Genomic DNA, 14,674 nt, shown 5'->3' with positions numbered 1-14,674 from the left:
CACTTGAGAGATATGCAATATGCGGCCCTAATATTATGAAGTATTCCTGCAAGTGTATAAAGCATACAAATTTAAATTTCCCGCCACTGTGCGTAGCTAAAAAGCGAGTATGGCAACGCTGCAGATGGGTTTGAGCAGTTGTTTTGGTGCTAACGCATTCTTGAATGTTTGAGTAAAGTTGCCAGATGGCAGGCAAAGAAAAACGTTTCATTTCAAATTCTGAAAGTGATGAAAACACAAACCCAATCAAATATCACACCTTTTTTTTGGTTTTGGCAAACAAAATGTATATACATTATTCACTCCAAACATTATGACTGGCATTTGCCAGTTGAGCAGTGCCACAGTCATAAAAAAACTGGTTTGACTGGTTTCTCCTCGTTCTTTGTTTGACTGCAAGCTGTAATTGCACACTGGCGAGCGGGAAAACAAAGGAGTCGGGATGGGAAAACCTCCCCGCATCAGAAGTGCTTCAAAAAGAGCAGTGAAAACACGACTGAGAATGAAAACACCCCCGCAGTAGAAGTAGAAACTCGTAAACAAAAACTAAACAAAAGCAGTGGCGTCGTTCTGCGGGAGGGGGTTCGGTTTTCAATGGAAAGACAGCTGATTGCGACTCTCTTGCGCTCTCCCACGTTATCTGTGCTGCTCCCTGGGAGAACTAATCAGCGCGGTTCATATTTTCAACTTTCCTGAATTCATTTTCATTCCGTGCCATGCCAACGGCCGCAAAAGATCGCGCTGTTCTTCGGTTCTACGCAAGATATAGACACCTATATACGTAATTACGCGCGGTAATACTCAGTCCAGTAGCAGTAACTGTGTGTGCGGGTGTGCGTGTGTGCGAGTGTGCGTGTGTGCGAGTGTGTAAAGTGTGTGAGCTGCACTTGCCTTATCAGTTGCATGGGCACAGTGATAATCGCTCAGAATCGAACTGAATATTTTTGTGGTTTGGTGGGTCTAGCCTTTGGCCCCGCCACCCCCTCCGCAGCCGTCCACCCCTGGCCCTGATAAGCCGCAAAAAGCCTCAGAACCTGATATACTTTTTAGTCAGAACCACATACTAAACACTTAGTTGGGCCGCCCAGAGCAACAACAACACCGCTGCGAACTGGTAGCTAGCCATCGCGAAAGACGTGGAAATGACGGAGGGCCCAATAAGTCGTCGGCTGGGCCAACACACATACACTCGCAGATAAATCAGCTGCTTTTGGGGGAGCACCGCCAGAAAATAGGGCCTGGTGCGATTAAAAGTGCGTCTCAGTTGCTCAAAACAAAGGCCCGAGAGAGCGACGTGCTAAATACACGTAAATACACACGATTTGCATCATAAAGAAGAAGCTCGAGTGCAATTGGCGAGCGCTACACAACCAAACCAAAACAAGGGGGCATATCGACTTTTGGAGAGTGGAGAGCAGTATTCAAAATATTCTATTAACCAATGTGGCTATAGAAAGAAATTTAAGTAAAGTATTCATTCGTGACATATCTTAGAGAGGAAGAAATTAAGGCGAGTTCTTATGGGGTTACAAATAATAGCTATGAGTATTTAAAGGCTGGCCGCATTTGCTGTAGCGCAGTAATCCGTTGTCCTCTCTACTCCCCCGCGGCGCACGTTCTGTATGAACGGCTCTACGTGTGGCAAGAACAACAAACATTGTTTATGCCAGGGGCGCAGAAAGGGGGTTACCGGAAAACAGAACCTGGGTATTTGACTTCGACCCCCCTTGAATTTGTGTTGTAGCCCGCCCCTGTCCGATGCTCTCTCGGTTTACATGGGAGCCCATGTGTTCGTGTGCTATTCTTGTTTTGGGGACATGGTCTGATTAGCAACAGGCGACTGACAGTTCTCAGCCGTTCGACTTTTTATTAAATGGGCTGTCTGCCGGTCTCCCAGAGCCACTCACCCTTTGAGCCCCCCTCCCAACGCCCTTGGCCAGAAGGCAAGAGCTGGAAAGCGAATGAACTCACGCACACACGGACACGACGGAGAGCGAAATTAAAATTCAAATGAGCAACAGGCACGCACACACTCAAACACCGCGATATACCAAATATTATTTATTCTAATTGCTTGACGCGCCTCAAAATTAACGCAAAACTCAGGCCTACGACGAGCAAACGGAAAGTGGAAATTAAATGGAGAACGCGAGCTAAATAACACAGAGATAAAAGTGAAACCAAAAAAGCCGCAGGATCAAAAGTGCTGGACAACATATAGAATCTAGAAACCCAGAAATCTTGCAATCACGACATGTCCAGTTGGAGTTTGGCCAGTGCCGTGTCGCCAAATGTCACCGGTGGCGATGTCATCCGGTTGAACAACCTGAAGTCCAGCTCGGAAACGCATCTGCCATCTCGGGGATCGGGAGCGTCTGGAGGTTCTGGAGCATTACCTCGTCCCACGACGCCCGTGCCCGCCAGGAAACTGTCATCCAAACGACCGCCACACTTGACCCTCAACATAAAGGCCAAGTCCCACGATGCTCCGCTGGCCGAGACGGAAAACACGGCGCTCTCGACCAGTGAATCCGTCTATGGAACTCCGACGGGCGCCACACCCGTTTCGTCACCAGCCAACCGAAGTCAACGCAGTCAGGCGAGCCAGCATAGTGACGAGAGCCGCCACAGCAGCAGCACCGCCACCAGCGGAGGTTCCATATTCCCCCACGAACAGTACAAGTCCATCAAGAAGATCAACATCGGCTTCGAGAACATAAGCTACACCACCAAATTCGGAGTCTTCCAGAGGGGTAAGTGGCTACTCTCAGTCCTTATGCGGTGATCATTGTCTTTTTATCCATAGTCTTGATTATACAAAGACTATAAAGATCGGAAACAGCCAGTTTGATAGAACGACAAACTTACCACACTATAGGAAACCTTATATAGGAAACTATAAACATCAACGTCGAAAAGGTCTATAATGTTTTGTTTAAATTTCAATTAGGAATAGTCACTTTGAAAGATCCACACAGCTTTTAGTAGACTAATTGTATAGTATTCAGAACGAATGCAATCAAAAATGTAGTAATTGTAAAATGTTCTAAAAGTGTGTATTCGGAATCGAATTTTAATAGAATTGTTTCAAGGAACGAAATGTTCAAAACAAAGTAAAAGATTTTACAGAGAGAATATGATATTCATTTGCGAGTTTCGATGTAAACAAAAAATATTTTGATATATAATATGTATGCTTGGCAAGGCACTCCATAGTCATAAGGTTTTCGACATATGATATATACTATATAGGATATATACTGAATATGTGGGGGCAAAGCTTGGAGTCCTACTTGAACAAAGCGGTCACCAGGAGAGCTTTCCCCCCAGGGTCATAAAATGCTTTTGTTTTGCTGCCAGTCACGCATTGGCGGCAATTATAATTAAGGGCTTGCTATCTGCTATATGTGTATACTAGCGTGGTAATGTCCAGTAAACCCAATTAAAATGAACAAATTCTCTGACACTCGAAAGAGTCGCTTAAATGAATGGTCAAATAATTGGCTTTAATGGCAAAACCATCAAAACCAAAATGGAGCCACAATTATTCAAATCGTTTGTGATATCTGATAATGTTTCGGTTCATCAATCTCGAGATAATGGTTTTTGAACTGCACCCGCAATTTCTTAAGCACTTTGGTAATTTTGAGATTAGGACACTTGGGTATTATCAGTTGCTTGCCACTGTTCATGAGATTTAAATACGGGGCAAGGTCCGCTTTGCAGGAAAAAAACTGAGCAAAGCGCAGAATATCGGCTGCGTTTATTAGATATATGTAGCCATCTCAGACTTTTCAATTCAGTATATTGACAAGCTGCTGATTGGGCAATCACTGGGTTCAAAGAGCCTCTTAAATTAAATTGAACACATCTTGGGCACACGCAGAAATAAAAGGTGTAGTTGCATGGTCAGGGCCAGCTACTGGGGTCAGGTGTTTTCTATTCAAGTAGAGCCCTTGGACCTACTTGCACATCGTGGAGTGTGGCGGCTTTACTATACTATTTGTTTACAATTCGCCCGGTCAACAGTTTCAATGGCGATAAGAACCGCCCTTTACATCATGAATACATAAGTACCCAGTTGCAGCTAGTGAATACTTTTTTAGAATACCATCGGTTATCGTGAATACAAGAAGGGACAAATATCATGTGACTCACCACTGATAGGTTTTCCCGAAAATAATATATTTCGTTGCGCAGTGAGTCACTCAAGTATCCGATTATGATCCTGGTGGAAATTATGCCACGTGCCTTTCGCTGATTATATGCATGATAAATCATAGACAGTCATTAGAGGGTGATTACCATGAGTTCGTGTTTAGCTAACCACGCCAGACTAATTGAGGTGGATAGCAGTACTGTGCTCTATCCTGCGTAATTGCAACTCACATTATAGTTGGTAAACTCAAACAAATTTGACCACGGCCAATTTACCAATTCGAGGGCAAAGCATAACGCAATCCATAGTTGCTCGGTTTTCATATCTACAAACTACTTTATCGCCCAAAACAGCCATTGATAATAAAATGTACAGCGTGTATAACATACAGCAGTTTTTCAATATTAATGTGTTTTAGATTATTCAAAGTCGGAAACCGGTGAAAGCAAATGGATAGCTAGGTACAAATGATATGAAAACTAGACGGCATGGTTCAATGATAACCACTTGCCAGTCTTGTTATTATGACTGCGAATAAAATAATACTCCATATATGCCCCAGTTAGATATGATGTATCGTATCTGCCATGACATAGAATGGAAAAACGGATATGAAAACATTTATAGCTGATTTTACTGTCTATGAAAAGAGGCGCAAGCGTTTTAATTGAAGTCACTTAGATTTTCCGTTGCTCTTCGCTTGTCTTCATTGCCTCAGTAATTAAGTGAGTTTTCTCATTTTCCCTTTTTAAAGCGCTGCAGACTATTAAATATATTTACAAAGGAACCCGACTTTGAAGCAGACTTTGGATGTGAGTCAGGTGATTTGAGATTGGAGCTTCCTATTTCAATTACGATATTAGCACGCTTTGAATGTAATTGCTGGGGGCAGTTTCCTGACTAATAAAATATGGGCTTTTTAAAATGACCGGCGATCTCTGGTTGTGCGTGCTTAGAATTTTTTAGGAGGCTTAAATTGATACTTTCGCTTTCTCGCAAAAATTAGATACATCTTAAAACGCTTGTTTCGTTTTCTGAGTAGAGTGGCCGCGGTAAATCTAACCTGAAACTTCCAGATAAGGCTTATTGCATTCTCGAAATTCTATTGAATTACCAACGCAATTAACAATCGATTTGATAAGGAATAACTTTACGTGACCTTCTCGATTTCCAATTGGCAGTTGGTAATCCCAATGTAATATGCTGTGTATATGCTGAAAGTGGTCAAATGCAGTTGCCACTCAAAATCCCCCCCTACTAAATGCAGTTCCAAGTACAAGGCCATAGAAATCGCTGATAAGGTGGCCAACTCCGGTGGAAGGGCAATAAACATGGCTCGTTGGACACCTGTTGGCCCAGCGATGACTCTAGTCTAACATCTGGCCCACGGGCATTGAAAAAAGGCGTAAAGCCAGTTTAACGACGAGTTTGGTCATAGAACTTGAGTGCGATAAGATTCCACCACAAAGTGATTGATAAGTGGGCGAGCAGACCTCTGAAATCTAAATTGGACAGGAGCCATGGCTAATCGACAGATTAACCGGGCACATTCGACATTCAGCATGGGCGACAACAATGTATTTGGCCCAGCGAGCCGAACTCCTTGCAAAAATACATTGAACTTAAATTTTATATGGCATTATCATCCATCCACTGGGGATTCAAGAAAGCGTGCAGAACGAGATTAGACAGCATTGAACGACAGTAATCGCGGGCATTGGGATTTCTTATCAGTCGGGATGTACGGGTTGACTTGATGTGGGAATGTGGGGCACTCTACAATGAAAACATGTGCGAGAAACTTGTAAATAGAAGCAAAGTCAATCGGACTTTATTTGCAACTCATTAATACAAGATGTTGTTCAGCTATTCATGTTCCTATTTAAGCAGCCACTCTCAATATTGTACGAAATAATCTTAGTAATCTTGCAATAAACCAATATAGGAATGCAGTTCGAGTTTGATTTAACACTCTTAGTGAGTAATGAAATTCTTGAAAACTGAGGGTTGTTAACGATTAAGTAAGTTTATAGAATCAGCCATAAATCCGACCAATAAATGTAGTGTGACTTCTTGCGATTAAATGATTATAAAGTACTCTTTTACTTGGTAGACTTAACGACACAAGTTTCGCTTTAATTTGCATTGCTCTAATTTCCCGATCCTTGCAGAAACCAAGGATGTCCTAATGGGATTAACAGGCTACTTCAAGTCTGGAGAACTTAGTGCCATTGTAGGACCGTCTGGAGCTGGAAAAAGTACGCTGCTCAACATTCTGTCAGGATACACGTAATATAACCCGCATCTGAGTACTTCTTTCAATCTAAACCAATCCACTTATGCAGAACATATGGCTACACGGGCGATTTCCGGGTCAATGGCAATAGGCGGGATTTGAAGGCCTTCAAGCCGAACGTGGCGTTCATCCGCCAGGATACGAGTCTTCAGGCCTTCCTCTCCGTCAAGGAGGCGATGCATTTTGCGGCCAACTTGAAGATCGGCACTCACATGACACACAGCGAGAAAAGGGAGAGGGTCAAGAGCATCCTGGAGGCCATCGGGATGTACGAAAACCGGCATACGAGGACGGGGCATCTCAGTGGAGGGCAAAAGAAGCGTCTCGCTATTGCCCTGGAGCTGGTGAACAACCCACCGGTGCTGATCCTGGACGAACCTACAACGTATGTTAGGGAGCAACATCAACGCGTATCGACAAACTAATTACTAACGAAACTCGTATCTTTTCAGTGGCTTGGATACTTCCACCTCGAATCAGCTGATAAATCTGCTAAAGAAGCTCGCCATCGAGGGACGCACAGTCATCTGCACGATCCACCAGCCAAGTGCCTTGACCTTTGCCATGTTCGACCATCTGTATGCCATTGGCGAGGGCAAGTGCATTTACGCCGGAGGAGCCCAAAACCTGCTGCCCTTCTTGGGCGCCCTCAATCTGCAATGCCCGGAGTCCTACAATCCAGCGGATTACTGTGAGTTGCCACTGGTAAACACCTTTTGAGATGGCAAATGATCAATATTGACTCAATTAACAGTAATGGAAATAGCAACTCATGACTACGACACGCCGGATGACAACCAGCTGGAGAAGCTGGTGGCCCTGATGGACAATGGTCGCAACGAGGACTACAGACAGAGCAAGACTGCGCGAGTGGCCCAACTGGCGGCCATGAAGAAAGTTGGTAAGGCAATGGCATATTCACCAGTATTGAAGTACAATGACTAACCAATTATACTTGGTAGACCAACTTATGGCGGCGGGACTGATCACACCCGTGACAGCTCCCGTGATGTCCACATCCGCGCCAGGGCATTTCCTGCAGGGCAGCACCTTTAAGCCACTCACTCCCATCAATGAGCTGTCTTCCCGCGTGTGGGACAGTCAAACGGCGGGCATCGGAAACGCTGGCAGCTGCTGTAAGCCAAAGAAGAAAAATAAGTCACGGCCAGCCATAGAATTGGATCCAACGCATCTGTGCAAAAGGCAGAACATCTACGCCACGCCGTTCTACCGCCAGTTGAGTATCCTGCTCCTGAGGACTTTCCTGCTAATTTGGCGGGACAGCTCGCTGACCACAATGCGCTTCGCCATTCACCTCATCACGGGCATCCTAATAGGAACCCTGTACTTAGGGATCGGCAACGATGCCGCCCAGACGCTAAACATCTTCCGATACCTCTTCTACACGATCATGTTCATCATGTACTGTGCGTTCTCGGGAATACTGGTAAAGTGTAAGTATGGCAAATGAGTGACTAGAAAAGTACTCATCATTCTTCTATTGCCCGCAGTTCCGCTGGAGTTCCCCATTGTGTCGCGGGAGCACTTCAATCGCTGGTACTCCCTGCGAGCGTACTATGTGGCCATCACCCTAGCCGACCTGCCCATCCAGGTCATCTGCAGTGCCCTGTTCATAGTGCCCACATATCTGATGACCCAACAGCCGCTGGAGCTCTGGCGGTTCGGCATGTTCTTCCTGATTGTGTTCGTTACGGCTCTGGTCTCGCAGAGCATTGGGTTGGCAGTGGGAGCAGCACTGAGCCTCAAGCTGGGCTCCATTCTGGGACCCTTCTTCATATGCCCGTTTCTTCAGTTCAGCGGGTTCTTTCTGATGGAGAAGGACGCCCCGGTCTTCCTACGCTGGATGTTCGACATATCGTTCCTCAAGTACAGTCTGGAAGGAGCCATGATGGCAATTTTCGGATACGATCGTGAGCCCTTGCCCTGCAGTGAACTTTACTGCCACCTGAGGCACCCCAAGTTCATACTCAAAAGTCTGGACATGGCCGACGGAAACTATACAGTAGCTCTCATCTTTCTGTTCAGCCTTTTGGTCTTCCTGCGCATCCTGGCGTTCTACATCATGTCCTTCCGCCTCAGATTGTTCAGATGAGGCACACGGTTCGAGGGACCAAAGAAAACCTGCCACATTCCGCCGACAGTTAAATGTTTTACTTTTATATTTGTGGTTTCTATTTAAGCATTTATTCGAGAGTAACATATGTGCCAAAGATCGGAGAAGCCGGTAGAGCGTAAGGAAATCGTGATATATATCAGACACACAGGATCATAGAGCCCTCACACAAACACATACACTCACACACTGACAAGCATACACACACGGCGGTAACCGAGATCAATAATTGTAAATAGAACATTTTATAGCATAGCATATAAACAAATGTATTTTTGTAACGTATTAATGAACCATTATTGACTAGTTGTAAAACTGGCCTGAATTTCAGGCGTCGGCTGCGAGTATACATTTGAAAATATTATTAAAAATATTTTGCCATGAAATCTTTAGACTTATTTTTTAACTGTGTAACCTGATGCCTGCCATTGATTATGGACCTTAAATTGTTTTGGATTTGAATAATTTCCCACGAAGTCACTGAGCTTCAATTGTTTCGAGTGCATAGCGAGTTTGTTCGCATTCAAGCTAAAAGATTTCAAGTCTGTGAAAAGAATTAACATTAAATATTTTGTTAATATTTATATATGTATGTATATCGTATTTTTATAAAAATCGCAGAAGTATGCCACGAATTGTGGTCAAACCTGATCGCAACTAAGTGCACTTCAAACATGTTGCCATATGAATTGCGATTAATAGCAGTAGCCGGCATTCGACTTCCGAGCATTTGAAATCAGTCGCGTTTTGAATATAAACAGAAAGTGGTCGGCAATTGGGGATCGCAAGGTCTTTTCTCTCTTTCAGTCGGTTAATGTGATCACGACTTGAAATCTTAATTGACGAGAGGCGTACGAAACAAAATATATACAAAGTCGCGCTCAAAAGTAATATCAATAAAATATCAATTTATGGCTGTAAGACCATAACAAAACCTTTGAAGAGAGTAATTAAATGGCCAGCTTATAAATGCAAACCAGTTTTTCAAGAAAATATGTCGTGCTATTTGAAAATTATAACCACCCGATTTTACAGGAGGTGCATATTTACTGACTGCTGGAAAAGCAGAAATTCCGTGTAAACTGTATTCATTGATAAGCACCAGCTGTGCGAAGTCGCAAATTAACAAAGGCAGTTTTAGAGCCTAACTTCCATTATATTACGCAGATTGGGCTGCTCGAATGCAGCCATGTAAATGTGTGTGAATTATCAGCGGTCATTGTTTCGTGTTGAATGCTCTGTATCAATTACCCAGTGGCGTCGGGCAATTGTAAATTTCACTCTCTAAAGAAGGTCACTTGGTTTCTATAAAATCGGTGCCCGCTTTCGGGCGGCTGTCGAAAAAAGTACAATTTACGTAGCGAGAAAGGAGTCCCATGGATTGTTACTACAATAATACCCATACCTATGGAATTGTTTTTCATTAGCATTAATATTCTCATTCCTTTCCCCTTGGAACATCGCAGAACTACTTTCAGTCCTCTGGTAATCTACGCTCGCCTGACCTCGGACAAGATCCCATCGATACGGAGTGGGTGAAAGTGCAGTGCATTGGAGACGCCATCGGTCGAGCTCATGCAAGTTGTTGTGCAACAAGTTCGTTGGGGCGGGTCGACCTTGATCCAATCCGTCCAACTTTGAGCGATAAGATTATCCGCGATCCTCTTTATAAACGTTAAGTAAAAGCTTCGAAATGTATCAGTAATTGGGAATAAATTGGTTCTGCATTTATTAAAAACGGACCAGTCGGCTGTTCAGTTCACAAAGCCAGTGACCACATTAACGTTCAGAGCCGCGCATAAAAAAAATAAAAAATCGAATAATAACAACTCACCACACGGGTATCTGGTTCATAAGCAGCAATCAGCCGCCGTCTAATGGCCGATAACGCGGTGCAAGCTCAGCCAAATGGTCTGGGCCAAAAGCAAAAGGCGCTGGAGCTGCACTTTAGCCAAGTTAGCTACAGTTTGCAGGGGGCCGCAAGGGGATCCACTCCCATTATCAACGATGCATGCGGGGTCTTCAAATCGGGACGACTTACGGCCATTTTGGGTCCCTCGGGAGCGGGAAAGTCCACCTTGCTCAATGCCTTGGCAGGTTTTAAGTAAGTATCTTTATTGTGTATTTGTGTATATTCCTAACCGTATCTTCCATTGATAGACTCCAGGGAGTTACGGGCCAGTTTCTGCTGAATGGACGCCCCAGGGATATAATGAGCTTCCGGAAAATGTCTGCCTATATTTCTCAAAACTTTGTGATGCTGAATCTGCTCACGGTTGAGGAAACACTGCGAGTTTCCGCAGACCTGAAGATGCCCGGCTCCACAGTTTCCCAGGAGAAACAGAAAATTGTATGCCTCGTTGATAAGTTACCCTTGTGGTTGGAAAATCTAATGGTACAACTCCCAGATAGACGACATTATCGACATACTGCAGCTGCAGTCCTGCCGCAGGACTCTGGTGAAGAATTTATCCGGCGGCGAGCACAAGCGCTTGTCCATTGGCATTGAGTTGGTAACGAATCCGCCCATCATGTTCTTCGATGAGCCCACCAGCGGATTGGATTGTGTGGGCAGCTACCAGGTGATTTGCCATCTGCAGCGACTGGCGCACGACGGCAGGATAGTTGTCTGCGTGGTTCATCAGCCAGGGTCGCGACTCTTCCAACTCTTCGACGATGTCCTGGTCTTGGCTCACGGAGAGGTCCTTTACTCTGGTGAGCAGCGGGAAATGCTGGCTACCTTCGCACAATCCGGCCACATCTGTCCACAGTACTACAATCCCGCGGATTTCGGTAAGTTCTTACCTCCCTCTTGCACCTCAACTAACATAATTCCATATTTATAGCCCTGGAAGTGTGCAGCCAGTCCTCCACCACGGAACGCTGTGAATCGCTCATCACTCGGAACAAGATGATGCACAGCACCGCCAGTAATGTTGTGAAGCTTCAAGTGGATGAGGAGAGTAAGTGATGATGACCGGTGTATTACTCGGGCTGGCTTTTCTCATACAAGTCCTATTTCCGATCTTCTGCACTCGCAACTTACTATTTTCCCCTACTGCACTGCTATCTTCTCTGCTCTATCTGCCGCTTTTCTCTGCCTGCTCCAATTTCATTCCAGCAGCCTTGATTGATGTTCACAAGGACTCCTTGGACTTGGCGCACCTGCGTGGCAAGGAGCAGGTTAATTTTTGGACGCAGCTAAGTGTCCTGCTTCGACGTCATCTGCGCTCCACGTCCAGAGATATGGTGATATGCGCTCTACTATTATATAGCTTAAATAACTCCTTGATTTTCAGTTCGCTGTCCAAATGCGCCTGGTGATGCACGTGGTGGTGGCCCTGCTCTTGGGCGTAGTCTATTGGCAGATAGGTGCCGATGCACAGAAAATCGTGTCCAATGTATCCTGCCTGTTCTTCGTGATACTCTTCGTATTCGCCGGCAATGCCATGCCCTCGATCCTGCTGTGCATGCAGGACTCGGCGGTGTTCATCAGGGAGTACTACAACGGATGGTACTCCCTGGGAGCCTACTATCTGTCCAAGGTCCTGGCCGATCTGCCCCTCCAGCTGACTTGTCCCACAATGTTCATCAGCATCGGGTACTTCATGACGGGTCAGCCTCCGGAATCCCAGCGATTTGCCATGTGCTGGGCCATGTGCGTGATGACCGCCTTCATTGGCCATTTCATCGGGGTGATCGCAGGCTCCCTGTTCCCCATGCAGTTGGCCATATTCCTGGTGCCCAGTGCCACCATTCCGTTCCTCCTGTTCTCCGGCTTCTTCATCCGCCTGGAGGAGCTCTCCTGGTTCCTGCGCCCCATCTGCGATGTGTCCTTCTTTAGGTACATTTTCGAGGGTCTGATGAGGGCCATCTATGGATACGATCGCGGGGAACTGGAGTGCCGTGCCACCAGCAACTTCTGTTACTACAGAACGGCGGAGCATTTCCTCAAGGACTTCCAAATGCAGGGCGATGAGTTTGGTTGGGATTTGGCCGTCCTGGGAATGTTTGTCCTCCTCCTGCTTCTAGCCTTCTTTGTAACCCTGAGCACAGTCATCCGACGGGCTCTTCGGTGATCTGGTTAGTTGGGAATCTGGCCATTAACATTCAACAAATTTGAGGCAGATTGTTAGTGAATGCAAATAAAGTGATATGAATTTTAAACATTCTTCTAAATGTATTTCACAATTCTTCATTTCGACATATTTTTTACAATTATCTACATCGGTTATTATCTACAAATTAGTCGAGACACCAACCGAAATACTTGAATTCGTCATACAAACTTTTTTTGACAATAGAATTCTATTTGAAATACATTAAGTTTTAGAGCTAATTAATATAGCACATTTTTAAACTCCGCGTGTATTATTAAAATTTAATGTCTAATTTCATGCCCTTCTTAATCATTAAAAATATTTTTAATTGCTTTTCACAGCTCCTTCTATTCAAAGAATTCAAGCGGGAAATCCCGTGGATTCCCATCAACTGCTTACAATTATGCCTACAATTTAGATGGAATATTAAAGTACTTCACAGTATATCTGCGCGCCTTAATCTCTTTGATGTTCTATCCGACTGCCGACAGACTTATTTTCTGGCAGCGACATAATTCAAGCCTTGAAAGCGACGTTACTTGCAGCCAAAACACACACTCTCACCCACACAGACATGCAGCATACAGGCAAGGACATCTTGGAATTTTGGCTGACTTACTGCCGCTATAGTCTGAAGTCCCGTGGCCTTTCTGCATCTTCGACACTTTTGGGCTTTGGCCCGAAATGCATTTTGCCAAGCTTTTTGTGCCGCCTGCGAGCGAAACTTCCGGAGGAAGGGGCAGAAATTCCATTATTTTACCCGCAGTCATGTTGCAAATAGATAGCAAATTCGTTTAGGAACATTTCCCTCTGAGCTTCGCACTCAGAAATATATGTGTTTGGCCTGTGAGCGAAATCAATTAGCGTCTTTTGGGTTGGCGAAAGCCCTCAATTTAATTGCCTTTAATGAGAAGCCACCTGTAAGCCAGGCTTCAAGACTTACGGCTAAAGTTCCGTCCCATAATCAATTTAAAGTACAAACAATTAGGGCAGACAGCAAACGTTGGCGAAGGCAAAAATAAATTTTAAAGTGAATCGGAAATATCTGCAAAATTTAAGCAGCCAATTGAAAAGTTTGGGCCTCGTTTTTGAGTTGGCACAAGCATATGAAAAGTTCTTGAACTCAGTAAATCCCCAATGACCCAAATAGAAATGCTGGCGAACAAAAACTTTTTGGGTGTGAATGGGAAAATGCGGACACGTATTCAGATTAGTAGGTGGAAATTTGTTAAGTATTTACGGACAGCATCAAAAGTCTGAAATTTAATAAAATAAACAACGCAGTGCAAGTTCCTTTGCATGCGAAATAATTAAAACATAATGCACTCACAAGGTAATTAAATAATTAAGGGTTTGTTATGTGTCCATTCATTTGTATATGCCCATTAAAACATTAATTCATTTATTAAAACCCCCAATGGACTTCTGTAAACAAACATATTGCTGTGAATAAATGCACCACGGCGGACAAACAAATTGCTTTATGCAACTTTATAAATGGTATCACAAACTTGCCATGTTTTCGTATAAATCAAATCCAGCATATCTGCGAAAAGTGCACAAAACTTTGCGAGCACAACACTTTTGCTTTTATTTCATTTATTTATTTTGTGGCTGCCTCAAGACGTTGCATGCCACGCCCCACGCCCCAACTCCACCGCCTCCGTCAACCTTGGAAATTTATGTGCAACACTTGTTACCCATACGACATGTTGGACGTGTGCAGCGGCTAAGACAAATCGATTGCTGTTGCAGCCACTTCTTTTGTGGCACAAACAATGGCAAGGGCGTAATTTATTGAACACTTTGTTGCACTTGCCACAGACGAGCGATTCTCGGACTTAACCTCGAACCAGGGTCAGATAATCCCCATTTTCTATTGAGATTTATATCGTCTTTAGGTCCTGAAACTTGTAAGCAATTACTCCTCTAATTAATTTTCTTTCAGCAATTAAACGAAAGTATTTTTTATTTGAATATACAAA

General features: G+C 44.3%; 1 protein-coding gene across 1 annotated transcript; it reads left to right on the top strand.

The window, feature by feature from the left end:
• The first annotated feature begins 75 nt into the window (after nt 1–75).
• Nucleotides 76–12,756, top strand: LOC6540991 (ABC transporter G family member 29). The gene is made up of 15 exons (XM_026978425.1): nt 76–821; nt 2,107–2,753; nt 6,331–6,448; nt 6,505–6,840; nt 6,908–7,146; nt 7,210–7,356; nt 7,418–7,909; nt 7,967–8,565; nt 9,330–9,378; nt 10,450–10,693; nt 10,750–10,939; nt 10,998–11,382; nt 11,436–11,552; nt 11,711–11,838; nt 11,889–12,756. The coding sequence occupies exons 2-15, from the start codon at nt 2,255–2,257 to the stop codon at nt 12,666–12,668; spliced, it is 4,323 nt and encodes a 1,440-aa protein (XP_026834226.1). The 5' UTR covers nt 76–821; nt 2,107–2,254; the 3' UTR covers nt 12,669–12,756.
• The last annotated feature ends 1,918 nt before the right edge of the window (nt 12,757–14,674 follow it).

The sequence above is a fragment of the Drosophila erecta genome, unplaced genomic scaffold (genome assembly GCF_003286155.1).
Source record: "Drosophila erecta strain 14021-0224.00,06,07 unplaced genomic scaffold, DereRS2 tig00000055-arrow-pilon, whole genome shotgun sequence".
Taxonomy (NCBI): domain Eukaryota; kingdom Metazoa; phylum Arthropoda; class Insecta; order Diptera; family Drosophilidae; genus Drosophila; species Drosophila erecta.
Note: the sequence above shows the minus strand (reverse complement) of the source record. Positions and strands in the feature narration are given on the sequence as shown.

Coding starts and splice junctions, on each gene's coding strand:
- LOC6540991 (XM_026978425.1), top strand. CDS start 2,255: ATGTCCAGTTGGAGTTTGGCCAGTGCCGTGTCGCCAAATGTCACCGGT. Junction 7,147..7,209: donor CTACAATCCAGCGGATTACT/GTGAGTTGCCAC, acceptor CTCAATTAACAG/TAATGGAAATAGCAACTCAT. Junction 7,357..7,417: donor GGCGGCCATGAAGAAAGTTG/GTAAGGCAATGG, acceptor TATACTTGGTAG/ACCAACTTATGGCGGCGGGA.